Source organism: Penicillium maclennaniae (assembly GCF_028827695.1).
Source record: "Penicillium maclennaniae strain IBT 15551 chromosome Unknown utg000006l:1.0-2513246.0:1.0-2515036.0, whole genome shotgun sequence".
NCBI classification, from domain to species: domain Eukaryota; kingdom Fungi; phylum Ascomycota; class Eurotiomycetes; order Eurotiales; family Aspergillaceae; genus Penicillium; species Penicillium maclennaniae.
The window spans coordinates 140,649-162,963 of NW_026623218.1; the positions used below are offsets into that span (position 1 = coordinate 140,649).

General features: G+C 51.4%; 8 protein-coding genes across 8 annotated transcripts; 2 read left to right on the plus strand and 6 right to left on the minus strand.

Moving 5' to 3' along the window:
- Positions 1–668: 668 nt before the first annotated feature.
- fphA (putative sensor histidine kinase/response regulator) lies at positions 669–4,935 on the minus strand (the record flags this gene model as incomplete). Its single annotated transcript, XM_056967942.1, has 2 exons — positions 669–974; positions 1,024–4,935. The coding sequence occupies 2 exons, from the start codon at positions 4,933–4,935 to the stop codon at positions 669–671; spliced, it is 4,218 nt and encodes a 1,405-aa protein (XP_056820738.1).
- Positions 4,936–7,051: 2,116 nt separating this feature from the next.
- Positions 7,052–8,404, minus strand: N7477_006280 (M20 family metallopeptidase; the record flags this gene model as incomplete). Its single annotated transcript, XM_056967943.1, has 4 exons — positions 7,052–7,409; positions 7,462–7,888; positions 7,939–8,260; positions 8,312–8,404. The coding sequence occupies 4 exons, from the start codon at positions 8,402–8,404 to the stop codon at positions 7,052–7,054; spliced, it is 1,200 nt and encodes a 399-aa protein (XP_056820739.1).
- A 44-nt stretch (positions 8,405–8,448) lies between these two features.
- N7477_006281 (uncharacterized protein) lies at positions 8,449–8,973 on the plus strand (the record flags this gene model as incomplete). The annotated part of the gene is made up of 1 exon (XM_056967944.1): positions 8,449–8,973. One exon carries the CDS (start codon positions 8,449–8,451, stop codon positions 8,971–8,973), a length of 525 nt encoding a protein of 174 aa, XP_056820740.1.
- Positions 8,974–9,671: 698 nt separating this feature from the next.
- Positions 9,672–10,664, minus strand: N7477_006282 (uncharacterized protein; the record flags this gene model as incomplete). The annotated part of the gene is made up of 1 exon (XM_056967945.1): positions 9,672–10,664. One exon carries the CDS (start codon positions 10,662–10,664, stop codon positions 9,672–9,674), a length of 993 nt encoding a protein of 330 aa, XP_056820741.1.
- Positions 10,665–13,151: 2,487 nt separating this feature from the next.
- N7477_006283 (GMC family oxidoreductase) lies at positions 13,152–14,967 on the plus strand (the record flags this gene model as incomplete). The annotated part of the gene is made up of 3 exons (XM_056967946.1): positions 13,152–13,191; positions 13,241–13,951; positions 14,003–14,967. 3 exons carry the CDS (start codon positions 13,152–13,154, stop codon positions 14,965–14,967), a joined length of 1,716 nt encoding a protein of 571 aa, XP_056820742.1.
- A 351-nt stretch (positions 14,968–15,318) lies between these two features.
- Positions 15,319–16,571, minus strand: N7477_006284 (uncharacterized protein; the record flags this gene model as incomplete). Its single annotated transcript, XM_056967947.1, has 4 exons — positions 15,319–15,783; positions 15,846–16,117; positions 16,289–16,304; positions 16,518–16,571. 4 exons carry the CDS (start codon positions 16,569–16,571, stop codon positions 15,319–15,321), a joined length of 807 nt encoding a protein of 268 aa, XP_056820743.1.
- Positions 16,572–17,260: 689 nt separating this feature from the next.
- N7477_006285 (anoctamin family protein) lies at positions 17,261–19,693 on the minus strand (the record flags this gene model as incomplete). The annotated part of the gene is made up of 5 exons (XM_056967948.1): positions 17,261–18,523; positions 18,571–19,002; positions 19,058–19,346; positions 19,406–19,559; positions 19,612–19,693. The coding sequence occupies 5 exons, from the start codon at positions 19,691–19,693 to the stop codon at positions 17,261–17,263; spliced, it is 2,220 nt and encodes a 739-aa protein (XP_056820744.1).
- A 1,563-nt stretch (positions 19,694–21,256) lies between these two features.
- On the minus strand, positions 21,257–22,162 carry N7477_006286 (palmitoyltransferase YKT6; the record flags this gene model as incomplete). The annotated part of the gene is made up of 6 exons (XM_056967949.1): positions 21,257–21,292; positions 21,343–21,435; positions 21,489–21,858; positions 21,928–21,951; positions 22,011–22,069; positions 22,142–22,162. The coding sequence occupies 6 exons, from the start codon at positions 22,160–22,162 to the stop codon at positions 21,257–21,259; spliced, it is 603 nt and encodes a 200-aa protein (XP_056820745.1).
- Positions 22,163–22,315: the final 153 nt, after the last annotated feature.

The window sequence follows — 22,315 nt, forward strand, 5'->3', positions numbered from 1 at the left end:
GTTCCTTGCAATATCAGATTATTACCATTGTGACCAATGTCCACCTGGCAATAGCAACCTCCGAAGGTACACAGGTGGGCACGTGGAGACCATGGCATTTTATCACTCGCGTACAAGTTCGGCAAGATGCCTGCCAGTTCAATATGATACAAATTATGGGCAAGTCCTAGGATATCACAAGATGGCGCAAGAACGCAACGATGAACTTGACACTTCCCTCTAGAGAACGAGTTGACCAAACCCCGCAAAAAAAAAAAAGACATGTGGAATTGGGTATATGTATTTTGGCCCAGACGAAAAAAAGAAACGCCAAAAGAGAAGCCACTAGACATATTCGTATACAGGCCCGGGCATGCAAAGCAAACAATGCGAAAGAAAATCGTGAGTTCCGTGAAAGATCATGAAAAGGTAGTGTACGGGATGTAGTCTCTCGTGTGAACATCAAAGTAGGGCAAGAATGTGGCGAAAGACGTGAAAAATGTAGACCAGGCGAAATTGCCGGCTCGCTGTCATTGTCGATCAGAGTAAAATTTTGAGGCGGCAAGCATGAGGGTGGGAAAGGGGCGAGTTGATCTCAGATAATGGGATATGATCAAGCCTGGATCGGTGAATGTGCCGACTGGAAGACTTTCAAGATAGATCCACTCTGAAAGCAAAGCTCACTCATGTTAGCGATCAAACCAGCCACCATTCTCCCACTGTCCAGGCTTATATGTAGCTGCCTTCCTAGCCTCGGGGTCAATAAGACCACTTAAAAGCACATTCAGCCGAGCAAAATTGATAGGCTTCATGACCCAGCCGTCGAATCCGGTTTGCATATATGTCTTCTTCTCTGATTCAAGCAGGGATGCAGAAACAGCAAAGATCGGAACTCGCGAATTACCCTTGGCTTTGTCGGAGAGGACATCGGTCGGTGTTTTTGACTCGTGTTCTCGAATCATTTGAGTGGCAATCATTCCGTCGACGATAGGCATCTAGAAAAGGTGAGTGAAATGGTAGATAGACAGTGCCACCTCTACATACCTGAATATCCATCAGGACAATATCAAAAGCCTTACTAGCGACGACAAAGGCCGATGCACACGCCTCGCCATTGCCGGTGAGCTTGACTGTATGTCCGAGCTTCGTGAGACGCTTCTCAATAATTTTGCTGTTGACTGGGTCGTCTTCTGCCACAAGCACCTGCAGCAGCTGAGGGTTTGCCGGAGGTATCGAAGTTGGGGTGGTAGACACCGCAGCCTCCGTGGATGCAGGTTCCGAAGGTTCTTTAGTTGATACACGCATAAGAGGGAAGTAAGATTGTTCCATCAATTGCCCGCTGTGCTTTGAGGGGTGCTTCACAGCATGCTTAGGAATATGGAGAGCACCCATCGGAACTCCAGAATCGGTGATGTTTTCGGTGCCCGGCGCGGGCGGCGTCATCAGAGCTTGCAGCTGAACTGGCGGTGTATTGGTGACAGTGGAGAGACTGGCAAGGTGGTCTTGGGGGGTATATCGCTTTAGACTTGATGCGGAAGGCGACCCTACCGACTGGGGAACGGATCTGTTGTCTGTACTCGGCGAGCTAGCGAGATACTTCGGACTCTTTAAATCCAAACTCTCACGCCGTGACTTTCGAGATAGTGGAGGTTCCTGCATGGCACTGATCAAGCGATCTGCCTGACTCTTTCCGCTACGAGAACTGCCTGCACTTTGAAGGCTTTCGGAGCTCCTGCGCCGTGTCTGGCGAAGATCCGTAGCTCCATGGACCAGTCTAAATTCCCGGTCAGAGATCATGGGCGTGGGCGGAATAGTGACATGACCAGGGGTAGTGATAGTAGTCGCCTGAGATGAAGACCCTTCGGGAAGTGGAAACTGGAGAAGAACCTTGAAACGACTTCCTTTGCCCTCTTCAGACTTGACACCAAGCTGGCCCTGCATGCTGTAGACGATTCTTGCGACTAAAGCAAGTCCAAGACCCAGTACGCGCTTGCCATCCACCTTTTGTTGACTGGAAGGGTCTTGCTGATCTTCCTCCTCCGGGTAGTAACTTTCGTCTGTTGAAACTTGCTCAAGTTCATGAAACAGCGCCTCTAGCTTTGACTTGGACATGCCAGCACCCGTGTCAACAACCATGATCTCCACGGCAATATGACCCTCCACACACTGGGTTGGGGAGCGCCACATCTCTACAGTAACGGCGCCTGACTTCGTCTGCTGAATGGCGTTGGCGATGATGTTTGAGAAAACTTGTCGCACGCGTCGCTGGTCCCCAAGGACCAACGGGGGGATTCCAGGTTGGATTGTCACTGTGTAGGAAATGTTCTTGCGCTTGGCTTCACCGGCCAGCATGTCAGTCGCTTCCTGGAATGTTGACTGAAGGTCGAATGACTCGTCCTTGATCAACTCTTGACCCTTTTCGGTGTTTGTGAGATCGAGAAGATCATTGATGACATATATCAAAGATTTGGAAGCGGAATGCGACTTCGTCAAGCTTTCGCGGGTTTCAGTATCAAGGGCACCTTCCAAAGCGATCTCAAGGTAGTTGATGATTGCATTGAGCGGAGTGCGAACCTCGTGTGCTGAATTGGCGAGGAGCAGACGGGTAAGTTGAGAGTTCTGCATGGCAGCCTCCTTCTGTCGCCAAACCTTAATAAATTTACCATAAACAAGGCATAAAACGGCGGCTGTCTCAACATCCGACTCGGACCACTCGCGAGATTGACTCAGAACAGTTTCGCGCCAGGCAGTGAAGCTATTTCGCGGTTCCAAGAAGCCTGCAGTCTCTTTGCGTTTCGCAATCTCGTAGGGATTGCCGGCCCATTTGATCTCCGAGAGTTGGCCCTTGCGGAAGAAGACGATAAAATCACTGCCACCTGTTGAGAGGGGCACATAAAGCAATCCCGAAATAGCTTTCAAACCCGGAGGATACTGCAAATCGGGAAAGTCTTTGATGATGTCGTGGGATGAGACAACTGAGTTGATCTGACGCATTCGCAGGAACTCCAACAGAGCAAGAACTTCCTGCGAATGGGCATTGTCACCGAGGATCTTCGTCTCGTCGCGTATCGAGAGCGCACCGTAGTCTGCATCGAAGAGTTGCAAGAGATCATCGGTAGAGGCAATGATGTAGCCGGATGGATTCGCCTCGGTAGGAACGGTATTGATCAGCTTTCGAGCTTGGAGGCGAGATGCATATGAAAGCCGCTCGATGTTCCGTGAAACAGTGTCGCCTAACAGGCGGCACATCTTCCGTATCGGGAAGGAAACCCGCATACCATTGTCACCATAGGAATGACATGATATGAGGCCCCACAAGTCATTGAACGCATTGACGCTGATGGACATTGATGATCGAACATGCATGTGGGCAAGATACTTTATATGGACTGGTGACATTGCCCGCAGATAAGCATGCGTCATATCCAAAGGCGTTTCAAGATCCTCCAGCGTTCGGCATACTAAGCGTGAAGTCTGATGGTCTCGGTCGTAAAGGAGCCGGACCTTGTTAATTTTGTACAGTTCGCGCGCCTGCGCGGGGATGTCAGATGCCGGAAAATGAAGGCCCTTGAACAGATCGATGGAGGCCTTCGGGTCGGCCAGCTCGGCAACAACGAGGCCATTCCAACTGCTGTCAAATTGATAAACCAGGACTCGATGAAATCCAGTCAACTCTTTGACAAGACCGGTTGCGATATTGAGCAGAGAATCCAGGTCATTGGCCCTGGCTAACTGGTCTTGGATCTGGGTCAAAATGCTGAATACCTCCATCGCGGCTGCCTCGCCCCTCCGCCGCCTAGCATTTCGAAGGACTCGAAGCGGCTGGCTTAAATTTATCGTGCTAGCTGCGAACTGGTCAGGACTCGGGAAAACACCCAATGTGTCAATTGGAGTGGCCGGTGTCGCGTGCCCTCCAGCGTCTAACGGGTTGATATCGTCATCTTCCAGTTCCAACTCGCAAATTATCAAGTCTTTCTGAGCTTGGCTAATATGCACTGCGCACCAGAAGCGCCGCGCGTCTCCAGATGGCAGCTGGATAGATAAGAGAAATACCTCCGGGCCATCCAGGGTGGGGTCGTAGGCATCATCACGGACGAAATCAATGTGATCTAGGAATGAATCTGCTTGATCGTCGCTCAAGACCTCACAGAAGTTCTCCAACTCGAACAGTTGTTTTGGTGACCAGCCTGTGAATTGCTCGGAGTTTTCACTGACTACCCGAACGACGAGCTGGTTGGGTGACTCCTCGCGCATTGCGATCATAACACCAAAGCTTTGGATCGCACCAGGGATTCGAATCGGCTCGTCCTCACAATATTGAAACTTCTTTCCGCCACGCCCGGTAATCACTGCATGACCTCCGTCGGTCATCACGTGCTTGAAACGTGAGGTGACCAGGTCGTAAGGTTCGCTAGTGCCAGATGACTGAGACTGCTGTGGCACTTGCAAAGTCGTTGAATCTGTTGAGGACCGGTTATCGCTCTTGGTTTCGGCGTACAGCTCTGGGTGTTGCACGATTTCATTGGCTTGAGAATGTGCACCTAGCTCCGTCTCGTCATTGGTGGCTTGAGTCTCATGGCGCACGGTATCGGTTGGAGCGGTAGGTTCGGGTTCAGGGAGAGGATGCTGCTGTGCGTGGGACTGGAGTTCGTCCCAAGTCTTGGAGTCAATGATGTTGTATGATCTCGGGGCGCCTTCAGCGATGGGAGAGGTGGTGCCTCTTGACAGCGATGCGCCATTCTGAGGACCAACGCTGACTACCGATCGGATGGGGAACACTCTGTCGGTCGAGGTGTCGACACCCTCGGGGTGTCTGAAAGATTGAGAACGGTCTCTGGTCTCTGGTTCCTCTCCAGCAGTCGCATCCCTCGAAGCCGGTCGTGAAGCGTGCGCCACACTCTCCGACCGCTTCCGCGGAGTCACCGACCGGCTGTTTTGCGAACTCGAGGAATCCATTCGGCTGCTCGATGAGGACCGGAACTCGGCTAATTTCCAGGAGACGAGAAGGGTGGTAAAATTTGCTCCGCGATCGAACGAGTGTTGCAAGGCCGTGCGTGCTTATATGTCAGGATCGTGTGAGGGGAATATGAAAGACATAAGGTAATCGCCCCGCTGGATCGGTCGGATTTGGAGATTTTTTTTTTTTAACACGGGCGACGACGACAGTTCCGCGCCGATTCTCAAAATATCAGGAGGTGCAGTACGGCGGGAATCTGAACGTGGACCCTCAACGGTGATCTCATATCAAAAGAATCCAAATTCCAATCCCACCACCGATCGCAGAATGTGGGAAGGAGGTCCCGACGATGGGGGGTGGGGGGGGGCAGATCTGGATCTGGAGGAGTGTCAGGGAAAGGCGGAGTGGAGAGAAGCCCTACGTGGAGGGGCAGGCGGAGAGAGGCAGATGCCGATTTTCAACACCAATTGGCAATGATTTGCAAGGTCTCCTGTCACTGGTGTTCTGGGATATGGCGGAGCGGCGGCATCCACTGCGTGGCCAAGGCGCGATAGGAGGCCCGAGTGATTGGGTTGGCGTTGGGTTAGCGGCCGGAGAACCGGGGAACGGTGTGCGCTTAGAAGGTGTTCCCGTGGCTGACCACGGAGGTACTCGGTACCACGGCAGTCCGTCAAAACAGGGATGTACCCGTGTATCAGTACTTGCCCGTCATCAGTGGAATGTTTCATGACATCATCCTCCACTGGGCCTTCAAGCCACCCGGGAGAGGAGCCGCTGGAGATGGTAGATGGATTTGCAGGTACCATGTAGGATGACATAGCTAGCTCAAGGGTCCCTAATAGACCGAGAGATTGAGACCTGCGGCGAAGAGCGAACGCGAACGATCGGCCGAAACAGCGGAGATGTCATTTGTCCAACCAAAATAGCAATTTGCCACCACCTCGTCAGATGTAAGAAGCCCTGGATGGTTAGATTTGACGAGAAGTATCGAAGAGAGCAGAACCGCCACAGCGTTGTAGAGGGTGGGTGAGAAGGTGAGGTGAAGTGAGGTGAAGAGGTGAAGGGGTGAGAAATGAGATCACGCCGATGCCCAAGGGAATTTGAAATTGCGTGCAGGTGCCCCAATGATCGGTGCTCAAAGGCGCCTGCTATCAGGTACATGATGTGGGATATCTTATGGGGGCAGTTCTTTTGAATACTATCAAGTCCTCCCAGTACTGACGTTGGTCGGGATGCGTTATCTCTCTGTGTGACTACATGTAGTCTAGATAATTATATCTTCTCAGGCCGCGTAGATGAGCCTCATTATCGGGCTCCAGGTGGACCGAAGAGAAGCAATCCTATAACCATCGCTATGTATACATTGCACATCAAACTCCAAATAGAAGCCGCTCTGTTTTGCTTTTGATCCTCGCGACTATCAGCCGCAACCATCACCTCCGCCCTTCTCTGGGGGGACCAGCGCCGTGGGCGTCAAAAAGCCTATGCATGATCTGAGAGTCGTGCCATGAAGAAAATATCTACTCATCAGTGGTGACACAGATGGTATCGAGGAAGCTGGATCCAATCCATGATTTTTAGTAGATCTCCTGCAGTTTGCCATGAACCACTGGATTAATGGTGGAGCAATGGGGCATCTGTAATGTCGAACGGGAAACGATCTTTCTGACATAGAATGTTTTATTATAGCTATTGGGCAGGGTGAGCGACTCTGGTCCGGGCGGTATTCCGAGAGAAGACTACTGTACTTCATATCTCTGTCGTGGGGAACAAATCTGACGTGGCATGGTATCTGGGGTAATAATCGTCCTCAACTTTCAGCTTCTCCAGTCCTCTTGACCTGCATTTGAATATGGCCTTACCGAGAACGAGAAGTAGGCGGGGGAAAGCAGGTCACAATTTTGCATCTCTCTTGTTGGTCGATATCGAGCCGGTTGGATGGAACTAACCTTTTCCTTCTTGGAATAAGCACCCTGCATTACTCCAAACAAACATTTGGGTTCTCTTGCTCCCTGCTTTAGGATCGGACCATATTCTTTTCCAACGAACTATCGCACTGTAGCATATGGTATAACAAGAATCAAAAACCACCTTCATTGTAAGGGTTAGTCTAATCTATTTGTCTTTCTGAAAATCCGACTTGATTGCCGCAGCGAAGGCTGCATCCGTTAGTACCTGACAAGCGGCCACTGCCATTCCGGCCGCGCACCACAAAGATCGCTTGAATGATTCTTCGGAGCCTGCGCCAGTGGTGAATTGCGGTGTGTGGTTAACTCCATCGGTCTGAATGTAGAATCCCCCGTGGAAGCCCGGGACTTCATATGAAACATTGCCCATGTCTGTGGAGCCTCCACTGAGTCCGCCCAGCTGACCCGCAGCATCGAGGATTGTACTGTAGCCCATCGCGTTCATTGCAGCAGCATAGCTGTTACAGATCGGTCGGTTATCTTTCATGTCTTTGTAGGAAGGCTCCCTGTACAATAGTCAGAGTCGATTTCCAGACTATCGCGTGAGGAGCCACATACCATTCATACTCGACCGTGCATCCCGTTGCAGTCGCAGCAGCCTCAAAACATTTCAAAACTCGTTGTGTCAATGGCTTCAATGTGCTGACCGTCTCTGATCGAATGTAGTACTCCACGGTTGTGGACGCTGGGATAACGTTTGGTCGCTCGCCTCCTCTCAATACAACACCGTGAATCTTCTGCGTGGGCAGAATCTGCTGTCGAAGCATAGAGATGTTGATGTAAGCGGCGACAACTGCATCCAGAGCATTGATCCCTTCCCAAGGCGCAGCTGATGCATGCGCGGGCTTCCCTGTGAAGGTGACGGAAACTTTATCGTTGGCCAGATACTGCCCAGTGCAAGAACTCGAGCTGAGAAGGTCGGGAGCCCCGGAAAGAATGGGGAAAGGATGTACCATGAAGCATGCGTCGACATCCTTGTAGGCTCCTGCATCAATAAGATGGAGTTTTCCACCTCCCCTTCTTCCGCGGGAGTACCCAAGAGACGTGCAGTGAAACCAATGTCATCAGTGTATAAAGCAGACATTGCTTCACAAGTAGCCATGAAAGCAGCAATTGAGCTCGTCGCAATTAGGTTATGACCACACGCATGTCCCATCCCAGGTAATGCGTCATATTCGGCATTGAATGCAACGACTCGGCCTCCCTTGCCCTGCCTATAGCTCACCTCCAGCGCGGTTTCTATCCCATATGCCTGACGCTTGACCCGGTATCCATTCGCGGCGAGGCTTTCGAAGAGCTCGCAGATATTGTCATGGGCGCTTTGCTCTTCGAATGCCAGTTCAGGCTTTGACCAGATCTTATACTCTTGTCAGTGCAATTGCTCACAGATAAATATAAAGGCACCGACCTTCTGGTTGATATCCCTACACATGGACTCGTGTGTCTCCAATGCCTCGCGCACCTTCTGAATAACCAATTGCTGGCTATGACCAAGCTGCATGATTGCAATAAGATACAAACACGCTTCTATACTCTAGCAACGCCATGGGCAGTATTAGCTTTAAATATGCATCAGAGATCGATAGGCGTTCGTTGCCGGTCGGCAAAGACCCCCGCAAACCAGATAAGCAAAATCCAGCACCATCAGCAATTCCCCTCATTCCGCAGTTCCGCTGTGGAGATTTCGTTATCTTCGCGTATGACTCTCAGGCGCGAGTCGTTTCGGGCTCAGTCACTCTCGCGGATCCACTGAAAGCAGATTGCTTAAGCAACGCCGCAGCGCAGGCCTGTACAGGTCTGCAAACTATCAAGATGCGCATTTCAACGGCCTGTAGATCTGCTGCTATCGTCTTTGCCTTGGGAATCAATGATCACGCGAACAACGACACCGAGCATGCCGTCAGTGAAATCATCACCTTGCGCAACAGCATGGGCCGTCTACCATTCCACTGGGCAGGGGTAGACTTGTACAATGCATGCCTTCTTCACGACAACAATATCATGCCCTTCCCCCCCCCCGGCGGGCCGACTCGGATATTAATTCAAATTGCTTCTCGCCGACATTTCTGATTTCCAGAGTGGAGCGCCTTACTTTGCTAGAAACTTCTAAAAGCAGCTGAATATGACGATATAATGGAAAATGCCAGATGAGACTGATAGAACACCGCAACAGGTGCGGTAAGAGGTAAATAGATCAGTGGCTGGGAATAGACTGACGTATCAGAGACGGGGGACGCCGGGGAGGTCGTGCATTAGTAAAACGGGATTTGTTCATGATGCGTATTATGGAAACTTCATTCATGTTATAATTTTGATGATTGTGTACATGATAGCACAGCCGAAGCTGGCAATGGAGTATGGTGAATTATTCATAGTAAAATGGTAAGGCGTAAGACGTAAACGTAGACCGTAGTGATACAGAGGCAAACTCAGCAGTATGAGGTTCATATGAACAACTTTTCGCATGTCCTGCCTCGACCATTATTCCAAAGTCGACTATGGAGTCAACCTGATGCTGTACACAGTTATATATGCCGTCTTTTGGGCGATAAAATATTTTGCCTCGGCACTTCCAGTGAGCATTTGCACTTGGCATGTCACCGGACAACCACGACAACATCTTGATCGTATACTAAGATTTACCGGAGGGTCGTGCATTGGGCGACATGCTCGAGAGGCCTGGTGATGCATTCGCCAGTGGCTACCGCTTGGCGTGATCCGCAATTTATGAGCGGAAGAAGAGAGGGACTGGTGGAAAAACCTCCGAATCAAGGTGGTTGTGAACTGTCCGACGAACGCGTTGAAGGACGCATTCGTCGTTCCGACATGGGCAAGCTCTCCAAGGAGATGTTATTCCAAGCACTCATACCACGAGGCGCGCGCGATTTAGTCGGCGCGGCGTGAGTCACGTCCGACGTAAGCTGCGACGGGTCCACGAAGCCGGGATACTCTTCACGCTCGGTGGACGTGGGCTGAGAGCGCTGAGTCTGCACGAGGGAAACTAGCTTACCAAGAACACCAAACTCGAGCTTCAGTTTGATGCTATATACCATCGGTTTCAAGGTCGTCTGCAGCGAGTAGAACCCACAATATTCGACCACGAGCAGAGCGACATCCAGCAGAATAATGACAAAGTTAATAGCCAACAGCTCGTACATGATCCTCGATCGCCGCTGGTCTTTATCAGGCATCAATTTGAGTAATTTGACAGTTTCGGAGATGTAAATGCCTGAGATGACAAATTCCTGGACACAGAACCAAGCTAGTTGTAGGCGCTCCATGACGTTGTAGCCTCGGATGAAAGGCAAGGTTTGGACATAAGCGGTGGAGAAAGTGAGGACGGTGGTGGGGATTAAGAGAATAAAGGCGTCAACGATGATGAGCCAGAGAACGAATCGCAGAATCCGAGGGTTCTGGACCACCAAGTGTAGACGAGAGTAGAGCACCACCGACTGACCCGGCACCATGACATAGAAGCCAATGGTGGATATAGTGAGAGACAGCCATAGGGGTGCGAGGGCGAAAAACTCCAGAATATAGCCAATCGTGTGGGGGATGACCCCAAGTACGACGGAGAATAGCAAGGCCCAGAAGTAGAGGCCGCGATAGTGCTGAAAAGTCAGAAACAAGAGGATGAATAGTTCGATGGCATTGTACAATGCGATGGACGAGAAGACGATCATCAGAATGCGGATCGTCAAGCTGTTGCCATGATAGCCCCCAATGAGGCCGTCGGGGGCCGAGTTGAGTTCGTCCGACATGGTCTAGGCTCCACGCTATGGAATGCGCGAGCTGCAAGGCGTTGAGGATCTTCAAGCCCCGCTTGGTAAAAACCCGGTCGTATGCCTGCTTTCCAGTGAGCCGATTTCACCGCCATTATCAGACTAGAGGTGGAACATCTAGGCGAGTGTCGACTCCGACGATCTCGAGCAGGCTGGGACAGGTTCGCAGACCGGCGAGTTTCGCGGAGGGCGAACGTGCATGCGCGACGGCGAGAGCAATTGTATCCGAAGTTCAGGTCGCGCAAGGTCGCTTCCCGCCGATTTGACTGTTCGGATGTAACTTGGCGAGAACGTCAGTCGGGGAGGGAACAAACTGAGTCGCGTGGGCACAGGAGCTGAAAAAGCGGAGGAGAGGAGCCCGCAGTGGGTTTTCCGAGACCCAGTTTCTCCAGTAGGTCCGGTGTGACGAACGACAACTGACGAACGGCGGACTTGTGAGAGAGCGTTGCAAGTAGGGGAGAAAGAGTGGACAGCGAGAAGCAGAGAGAGAAAGACGGAAAAGGTCACAGGGAGGAGAGTCTCAAACTCTTTTTTTTTCCCTCTCTCTCTGGGGGAACCGAAGAGCCGAGGAAATCTTCGCGGGGGCAAACTCACCTTCTTTTCTTGAGCTTTGGGTCCTCGCCACTGTCCCTTGCCGACCTCGGATCGCGGTTCTTATTATTTGATCTGCGCCTCACCTGCGTTACATCTTCCCTACGTCGCCCTAAGGCCATGCAGCCATGCTTGCGCTCTGTGCCTACATCTGTATCTTCCCGACCACCATCCGGGACATCTTCCGGCATTTCCGATGAGCAGTGATGGCTTCCGTTAAGTCAAGTTGGTCACCTCGGGGTCGTTCGGGGTTGTGTTCGTGATGATCGTCGCGGACTATGCCACATGAGACCATGGAGAGCTGATCCATTTCAATGGTTCGTGGGGGACCTGGGGTGGGAAAAGACGGCGTTGGCAGCAGAACGATGGTTCTATTGTGATCCTCCGTCTCATCCTGCATCCTCAGGCCGCTCGATTGACTCGGGTCGGATAGCTCTCGAGCGCATCCCCCTGACGATCAACAATAATTTTACAGTTACTCGTCCCTCTCGATTGTAGCGTGGAGATGATTTGACCCACACTTGAGACCAAGACTGCGGCGTCAGACAGCCCTTCGACGCATACTCCGACGTCCAGGGACCTGAGTAGTTCAGTGGTGAACCCCTGCAAGCGGCGCGGTCTTGGCTGACAATCAGCTGACCCAGAGTTATGGTGGGCTCAGCATGAAGGAGGCTTCGTTGCACTGGAACCGTGCATCGAAAGTATCGGTCCGTGTAGAAGGCTGGATGGCTTGCACCGTCATCACAACGAGAATTACTGCCTGGCCTGAGATTCCAGGCCATGATCCCGCAGAACGGAGACTTAGAGATAGAACCTTCCATTCAGGCGACCCTCCAGTTCGCCTCACTTGCACCGTGGTTCGTCCCTTGTAGATTTGCCGCCTCGGCTGAACAGGCCAGTAACAGAGGGTTGGTCCTTGCTTAGAATTGATTCTATTGAGAACGATACCCGTGTGCTGTTGCATATTTAGTTCTTTGATCTGGTCCCAGTTCGGGACTCAGGGTTCACTCCAGGTAAATCATAAGTTCGATATCGACCAGTCAATCTGGGAAGAAAAGGCAGAGGCCTCTGCGTCGACCGTCGCCGAGTTCGCCGAGCCTCGCATTCCGCACGGGCCAAATGGAGCAGCTCATGCTGCCCCACAAACCATTGACCCCGCGGGATCCACTGAACAGAGACCGGTCCCAGTCCAGACGGAGGCGTGCACTGATAGTCCTGGAACGGAGACTTGGGATTGTGTGATTTCGGAGACGTTGGGGAGAGTCACTCCACACTATCCTTGTACAAAGAGACTATGAAATCCAACAGCGCGTCAAACTTAACGCTTCCCGCTGATCATGCTACACCGGGACCTGCACTGGGACCTGCCGATCTTTTCATGCCCAGAGGTCTCTCAGCTTACAATATAAATGTTTTGATAGTAAAAGCCCTGGACATGACTCATGTGTTGAGGGATGGTCGTGTCATCCTGCTAGGGAGACTGCTGACCCCCTGTTCCTCGCCGACATGGGCACATAAAATACGACAATGTCATCCAGACAATCTATCTTGGCCGAGGCAGTCAAGGCTATATCTAGCATAGCCAAGCCTCACACCGGAGATCGGCCCCCCCCCACCAAGCGGGACGATACGCGCATCGTGCTGAGCGACTCCACCAATGGGTTACCTGCTTGATGTCGAGTATCGCCCGACTAACCCTATGCGGTCTATGGTCAAGCCCAAGTGGGCGCTTGCGGTGACGAGGCTGCAGAAGAGGGGCACGCTGCATTTCAAGTGCTGATGATCTTTTGGGTTTGCACCATAACCGAGGAATCCCCCCAAGTCCAAAGATGGGAAATTTGAAGCTTGTACACTTAACCACTGGAAAGCTTCAGCATGGCATCCGATCAGAAATACGACTTTATCGTTGTTGGAAGTCAGTGTGTCAACCCTTACTACTGAGAAATCTCTAATTCAGGAAAAAGGTGGCCCAGCTGGGTGCACTGTAGCTTCACAATTGGCGCAATCTGCCAAGAACCCGAGCGTGCTCCTCTTGGAAGCCGGTGGACCGAATAGCGACAGGTCGCTGCGCGTGGATGGCCAGCGATGGCAAACATTGACGCAAGAAGGCATGAACTGGGGGTATAAGACTGTGGCCCAAAAGCACCTGAAAGGACGAGAACTGGACTACTCTCGTGGAAAAGGTCTCGGCGGGAGCTCTGCGATCAACTTTGGTGTATACTCCGTCGGAGCCCGTGACGACTACGATGAATGGGCTTCGGTCGTCGGCGACGACACTTTCTCGTGGAAAAACATTCAAAAGCGGTTCAAGAACCTCGAAACCTTCAATGGGACCTTTGATGTCGCCGAGAACCGGAAATATGCCAGTCCTAAGGCCAGTGATCATGGCACCAAGGGAGTCCTCGGAATTGGATATGCGAAGGAATGGGACCAGGATCTGCCTTTGGTGCTGGATGCCTTTGCACAGGCTGGCTTCCCTCAGAATGAGGACCACAATTCGGGCAATCCGATTGGAATGGGTCTATGCATCAATTCTTCTCGCAATGGTGTGAGAACGACTGCCGCCGATTTGCTTCTCGGTCACACCAATCTAGTCATCGTCACCAACAGCCCAGTCTCACGCGTTATCATGGAAGACAAAAGAGCTGTTGGTGTCGAGGCCAACGGCCAGAGATGTAAGCCATTTATTACAATTGAAGACCATCAAAATGTCTAATCAGAACCAGACTACGCAAGTAAAGAAATCATCATCTCTGCCGGATCCCTCGACACACCCAAGATCTTAATGCATTCCGGAATTGGCCCAGCAGACCAGCTCTCAAATTTTAACATCCCGGTGATCCACGACTCCCCCGCCGTTGGCCAAGGACTCCGCGATCATTTCTTCGCTCCAGTGATCGTAACCCGGAATCCAGCAACGAACGACCGCAACGCCTTCTTCAAAGATACCAGCGCCATGTCCGCAGCGACAACCCAATGGCAAACGGACAACACAGGCCCCTGGGCGCGCTACGGCTGCCAAATTGGCGTCGGCTGGTTCAAATCCGACAAGCTGACATCCCTGCCCGAGTTCAAAGCGCTCTCACCATCAGTCAGGGACTTTTTAAATCGCGAGACAATCCCCCACTACGAAATGATCAATTTCCCAATTCACCTGGTCTTCCCCGACATGTTCCAAGACTACAGCTACGTCTGTCTCGCAGTGATGATGATGAACGAACAATCCACCGGCGAAGTCCGTCTCCAATCATCCAACCCGTCAGACCCCCTCCTCTTCGACCCGAAGTTCCTGAAACATCCCTTCGACCAAAAAGCCTGTATAATGATTTACAGACACCTAATGGAAGTAGTGAATCACCCCTCGTTCACAAAGGATACCGTTTCGACAATGCTCAGCGCAGCGTCAGACTCGGATGAGGATATCCTCGAGTTTTGGCGGGATAACCTCTCTTCGACATGGCATATGACTGGGACGGCGAAGATGGGGAAAGCTGGGGATGTTGATGCGGTGGTTGACCATCGATTCAGGGTGATTGGAATTGACGGCTTGAGGGTAGCAGATATGAGTTGTGTTCCTGTTCTGACGAATAATCATACGCAGGCAACGGCTTATGTTACTGGAGCTACGGCTGCGGATGTGTTGACCGAGGAGTATCGGCTTGCTGAGATGACCGAAAAGGCGATGATGTAGTTTATTCATCTCATTGGACTAATTAGTCCTCTAGTAGATGGCGATGAGCATGATATTTGGGTCAATCCACTGAACAAGTCAAAATTTGCATCGGACATTGAACAAAATGTATGGTCCGAGCCTAGAATTGATGTGGTACTCCAGAGACAACGTAGCGCAGGAAAAAAAAAAAGAACCGCGAAACACCACCGAGCCGCGCAAGTTAGAACAGAAAGTCAAGCACGCCACACACCGTTACTGAATAACGAAAAGCAGCCAGAGATTCGAAAAGAGAAGTGGGAGTGGCGGGAAGACGAGATAAGTGGGCATAAAACAGTGGATATTGACATGGAGGAATTATTCAAATATTGATTAAGCCATTGGCAGGTGACCTTCCTGCTTGGCGACAACGTCGGCACCATCCTGGCCCTCGTCGCCGCGGACTCGTTTGTTAGGCTGAAAATTGTTGCCCATAAAGTTTCCGTCGTCGGGGTGCTTGCGCATACCGAGACCGGCTACGGCGATGCGGTTGAGAGAGTTCATATCGTCGGTTGCTGAGCCGGGATGATGGGGCTGTTGGCTGGCAGTGGAGGGCCCGGCGAGACCGGCGGCAAGAGCGAGTTCATGTCGAGGGGGTTGACTCAGGTCGATGTTTGGGGGAAGGTCAGGAACCTCAGCCTGCGCATCCATCAGGCGAGATTGGAGGTTAATCACGTACTCCCGCAAAGAGTAATTTTCGCTGATCAGGTGCTTAAGCTGCTCGCGAATACTTTCTGTTTGCTTATTTTCTTCTTCAAGCTTGCGGATATATGTTTCCTTTCGTTGGCGGAAAGCGCGCTAGTAGAGCGTGAGTCGAATGTTCCTATAACAGTGATACTGGGATCCATGGAAAATATTACCTGAGCAGCGCGGTTTTGAGCAGCTCGCTTGGACGTTGACAGCTCGCGCTTGCCATATGATTTCGAACTGCCATCTTCAGGCGACCCTTGATGAGGCTGCGTGGGTGTTTGGGGAGCCGCATTCATCATAGCAGCTCCCGAGATAGCGGGGTCGATATTGGCCTGGTCGCGGGGACTGGCGGTGTTGGGCTGCAGATGCTGTGGTGGGGGCCCACCCTGAGGGCGACCCTGTTGCAGCTGGTGCTGAGCCGCGAGGAGCTGATCATGGAGCACTGTATCAACAGTATATTAGCTCTGAGCTACGCGTTCAGTCCAATCCTCAAAGTGACCTGTTCGCCACAAGCGGCAAAGGCTGAAGTCTGGAGCCATCGTCACGTAGCTACTTCACCTTTGCCAGCTCACGATTGAACATCCAAAGCGATCCTATCGACATTGTCACGTACCCTGATCCGCATGGTCCTATACTCAGCATGTTAGTACATGTCAAAGCACGCAATGGGCATATAACCGGAGGACGCGGGAAGGCGGTCGGTCGCCGGCGAACGCGTCATCAAGCCAGTGGCAGGTCGACTCGCAACCAACCCGAACACCATGTACGCGGCGCCATCGCATCGAAGTACTCGGCGCGGGAAGACGATCTGATGACAAACGCGTCGAGGATAGGCTGCTTACCTGAGCAGAAGACTGCATACTGGGATGCGGCGCTGGAGCCAACGCAGGCTGCATCGAATAAAGAGAAAATCGAATACACTGATGAAGAATTGGGCACTGATGAAGCAGCGCACTTCCAATTCTCAGAAAAAGGACTGGTGAAAGAGCACTTTTGGGTTGTAGAGCTGAATGAGGTAAGCAGTTCGAGATGCTGTAAGCGGAGATGAAGAAGAGATTACTAACTATCCTGACTCAGGTTTGATGGCAGAAGCGAAGAGCCGAATCGGACAGGCGGTAGTGGCGGCGGTGAGCTATCTGCGATGTTCTGCCGGCGGTAACCCTAGGTCCGGTGCGGGGATCGGGTTTAAGGAGAGGTTGGGAGCATGATTAGGATAGTAAGAACATAGTTCAGTCAATTACTTCAAGAGATAGCCTCAAGTGCATCTAGCTCGACTATCTACATCGTGGTGATCTCTATCTTGTTGTTGCCGCATGCAGCTGGGCTTCTTTGTCGCTGACCCACTGACGTCGCTAGTCAGCCTGCAACAGCAACCCATCCGAGTGCCTGAGGCTCTCGACTACAGCAGATGCAGCCTCACAGCCCATGCAATAGTAAGCTGGTGTTGAAATCTATTTATATTCAAATTCAATCGAGTATATACAAAACACGCCGTGCAACAAGAAATTTCCCGTGGGGAGCCTTAGCTTGGCCCCTTCGGTAATGGTCACTTTGTACAACCAAGAGTCTGTCAGTGCGCAACAAACTATTGCTGCTTCTTCGCATTTCCACTGCTGGGCTGGGCTCGAATGATGCCAGCCCCGATCTTTGCTGACTCTGTCCAGCCGTGCTGACGCTGCCAGAATCGCTCGGCGGGGTCTGCATCGTGCGTAGATGACTGCCGGGCATCATCCTCGAGAGAGGAGCGTGAGATCTCCGGCGGTTCAAGCAGTGTGTCATCTTTGTCCAACTGCAGATCTTTCTCCGTGTCGGCAGTAATAGTCGAGTCCAAGTACCGCTTGCGCATGAGATAACGCTCAGCACGTTCCTTGCGGGCATGGGGAGGCTCGAGCTTGGTCATGGCCATCTGCACCGCATACCGAATGATCAAATAGAGATGCTCGGAGAAGAAGATCACCAGCAAAAGTGCCCAGCCCCTGATATCGGTCGCATCACCATTGGGGCCGTGTTGCGGGTTTCCACTAAACAGATACACAAGAGCGGCACTCGTGATGCTGCCGACCCAAGACAGGAAGCCGAGGGTGTCGAGCCAGGGACCGATAGTGTCAGCCCGCAGAGGCGTGGGTCGCTGGAATTCCATACAGATCTTGAAGAAGTCGGATCGAAGTTCGATCCAGTTGTTGATGAAGAACGAGACAGGGACGAGAGGCCACACGGGTGAGAAGAGTGCTAAATATCCGAACTGAATGCACATCTCACGTAGGTCATCGGTAACCTCGTATTCAGACAGCTCGACTTCATTGCGCACACGCTTTAAAAATTCCTTCTCCTCGGTGGGATCATCGTAGGTCATGATTGGTGACCGCTCAGGGGAACTCTTGTCGCCATTTTGTCCAGCCTTGCCATTGCCATTGCGCTTTTTGTACTCTTTGTATTTGCGGAATGCGTGCTGCTTCAAATACGGCACGATCGTCTCCATGGCAAATCCGACAATCTGGGCAGTGACTGTGAAATAAATGACTTGATTACGCAGTCGAGCTGGGTCGATTTGGAAGTGCGATTTCCTCGATTCGCAGTGCTCTTTGGACACAAACGGGCGAACCGTCAACCTGAACACATCCAAGTAAGGAACGATCCGGCTAGCGAAAGGCACGTATACAAAGGCTGTAAGCAGAACCGGAAGATACGAGGTGATAAAGTTGATAACAAAGATCTTTTGAATCAGCGCAACATCATAACCGTCGTTGGTTTCGTGGTTCTCATAGTCGTTCAATCGAGTGGCGATCGACATGAGAACAGCACTGATGGTCGGGACGCCTGCGGAGACGAGAATAGTGGGAATAAAGACCTGAGGAGTCAGTCATAATCGAAACCGCGCGCAACGAGCAGCCATACCAAATAAGACTTGAAAGGACCATTGTACAGCTCCGAAATGAAGATCTCAATGGCAAAGCAAGTTGCAATGATGATGCCCAATGCGATCGCAGCCAGGATCGCAAATGGGATCTGTAAAAGTTGCCGCTGCATTCTTTTGGTCGCAGGGAAAATCCCTCGCATCTCACCAGTGCCTTCATCACGAACCTGCTTCTCGGGCTTAAACTCGCGTCGGGTTGTCTGAACAACCGACAATCCCTTGGTCTGCCACCTACAGCTCAGATCCACCTCTTGGCGCTTCCAATACTCGACAAAGATGATGCACCAAAGGCAGTTAACTGCAGTGTAAATAACTGAATAGCCGCCAAGGAAGAACCAACAGGAAAAGCCGAATACAGCGGGGAAAATCAAGAAGCGGAAGTAGGACTGCAAGAATGAGAAGTAGAACCCAACCTGCAAAAGCGTATTAGTCTGCTGCTAGTAGCATGTCAAGGTAATAAGTGCATACGCTTTCTCCAAACTTATCCCGAATCTGATCCAAGTCCTCGTCTGAGAGGAAGGTCTTCTTGCTCCAGTCGCGCATCCATTTCTTGTTGGTTTCCTCGTCGTGGAGAGGGAATACATTCGTGACGTTCTTCCACTCGCCGTGGTTAGGGGTGATTCCGGCACCGCCCTCCTCGGCCGGGAGGGTGATCATCTGGTTGACCACCCGCAAACGCTCTGCCTCGGTGGCGGGCTCGATAGAGCCAGCGGAATCGGGCTCGGCATTAAGAATACCATAGAGCCAGTCGCGTACCCTGAGATGCAGCAAATTAGCTCTGTTACCTTGGAATGACACGACCTGGAGACAACTCACCGCGACCGATACACCGCCCTCTTCAATCGTTTGCTGGTGGCACGCACAAAGATGAGAAGAGATGTCTCATCCCCTTGTCGCACCTCAGTCTGTAATCCAACGCTTTCAAGCGTCCGGAGCAGCTTCTCCAGCTCTTGGATCGCTTGCGACTGATCTGCACGGCTAGTTAGCCTTGATCGAGCGGCACACCTCGCGAGTCTACTCACCGACATTGCCGAAGCTGTAACGGACGACGTAATCTACATCGAGGTTGTACCCAAGGGCGTTTGCCTCGGTCGAAGTCGCCATTGTGAAAGTTGTGGAGGGGAAAGACAGAAAGCGGAGTGAAGCTCAAGTCCGATCGGGCGGTTCAACGACGTCACTGGGAAAGCTTGGCCCCAAGAGATCACAGCCACTGTTTCCACGTACTGTCTAGTATCTAATTCGAGCCCTGTTTCGCCTTTTCAAGATGTCCAGATGTGATTAAATGACTGGTCATTGCATAAGTCATCTAATTTACTTGGCATACGCTTTGATACACAATATGAGATCTGTGGCTTGAAATATATACTGATCGTCATCGTGTGCAACCGGTTTATTCTAACTATCCACCGCTTCTATGAGAGGGGCGCCACCGTCATCCCTCTACGATCATAGACATACCGCACCAGAAAAAGGGAAGAAACCGCTGTTCAGTGATTCGAGATTCATGATGTACAGAGACGGGACAACTACCTGTTCAATAACTGGATGGATTGATCCCTTCCCCGACTGTAGAGCCCATGTGGCAACGTCAATAAATATCTCGAGAAATTAATTTCGTAAGTCGATTTTGCAATGCCCCAGTTTAGGCGACGACGCGTTCACCAATTCAGAGTCCCTTTCTCTTGCACTTAAACGGTGTGAAGTCACCATACCTTCTGCACGAAATGCTCGCAATCTCTGCGCTTCATTTGGCCTTCCTGAACCCAACGCGGTCAGATTTACACCGGCATCAAGCCATTACTATGCAAAGTGGTGCACTAGCTCTTTTCAACTCAGCGTATGAGGGCATAAACGAATTTGATTACGTCGATATCCGCTGATTCTCCTCCACCCTCGGACCTCGCCTTCTTGCCGATATACCAGCCAAGCGGGATCCCGGCGGCCTCTAAGCCTTCATGACACAATACATCCACTGTATTGAAACTCATCGAGGACTTCATACCAGTGCTATGACCGCTGGCCGCGGCTGATCAAATCGGAACTTGAGCCTTTTTACTCAAGTTCGCGCTTTACTTAACGCTCACCAAAAGGCCGCGACTGCCATCATATCATCGAGCTGGTGGATACTTGTGGAGGACTGATTGACGATGAAAGAAAGGCTTGTCAACTGATGACTCGACACAGTTCAGATGGCGCGCTGATAGTAGATAAGCTTAGTGTGATGACGGTAGGCCCCGTGGAACGTGGGAGACCGGAGAACATATCAACGGGTCGTAGCTTGGCGTCATTGTATGAGGCAGTGGAGCCCGATGGGGCGAAGTGTTATCTCCGAGATCTTGTGGAGTTCATAGTCTGTTCTAAGTACATACGCACAATCAAGCAGTGATGATTATTCTAGAAAGTTGGCCGTCACGATAAAGAAATATTTATTGGTCGCGGCTTCTCAAGAGAACGATTGCGCAGTCGTCACGAGAGGAAGAAAAGGCGTGTTGGCCATTTCATCTGAGCGAGAGTAATACTGAGCAATAGACAGGTCAGAGCCTCCAGAAATCCATGGGGTAGCGTAAGAACATAGATGCAACAGCTTCGCAAATTGATTGTACTATGGTGGAGTCAAAGAGAAGAAAAAAATTGCAATGACACATGTAATCCATAATGAACGTCATTTTACATGACAACACAGCAGGAGTTCTGCTTCTTGGCCTGAGAAGATTTAGAGATGAGTGCGAAACGAGATACAGCAAGAAGCTTACCTGGGTATAGAACATCTTACTTTGGGCAGAAAGCCCATCACTCTTCTGAACCAGGGAGTCAATCTTCTCACCACGTTCAAGAACGCTCTCAATCTGCACGAATGTCAGCATTCTCCCTGAATAAAGTCTTCGAACCCGCCACGTACTGTCTTGTGTAGCACAATCTTGGTCTCGTCCAGCTCCTGCTGGATCTTCATAATGCTATCGGCCTGGCTGGGGTCCTGGTACTTGACAATGTATTCCTTGAGCGCCGGCAAAGGGCAGGCGTCCTCGCGCAGAGAGGGATCGGAGAAGGCAGTGCGAGGGTGCTTGGCGAGGAATTCGTCGACCATCTTGCTAAGGAGCTGGTGGGCAACCAGGGCGGGGTATTCGCCGTCGGTGACAATCACACCGGCGACACCCTCTGTACGGCCGTAGGCGTGAAATGTGTATGACTTCTCTTCAATATCCTGGCGCTGCCCGGGCTTCGTGCGCTCGGCGACCGTACGACAGAAAAGCATAAGGAACTCTTCATAGCTGTTGGTAGCGCAGGGTTAATACGCGGAACCGTGCGAGCGTTCGGTTGTAAGTGAGAGGTAGACATACTTTTGACGGGTAAAACGAGAGAAACTACATCACGTTAGCTTGACTCCTTCCAAGGCATCAGTAAGCTGGCGGTAAAGACACACCTGGTGAGGTCCTTCTCGGCGCATAGCTGCAAAGCGGGCTGAGAGTCGTTCCGAAGAACCTATGAGGAAGCCGAATTTAGCTTATGCTCTCAAACGGGGCAGAAACAATCGAAGTCTTAAGCAGAACGTACGCCCATATAGAAGATCTTCATGGTGGCGGGGGAGACGAGTCGTTGACAAGAGAAGGCGAATGTGACGGGTGCAAGGTCAGGGCAGACTGATTATTAGGTGATTTTTGTAGCGTAGACAATTAGGCAAAATGATTTCCTGTTAAGTCAGGCGTAAAGACAAGGGAAGAAAGCAAC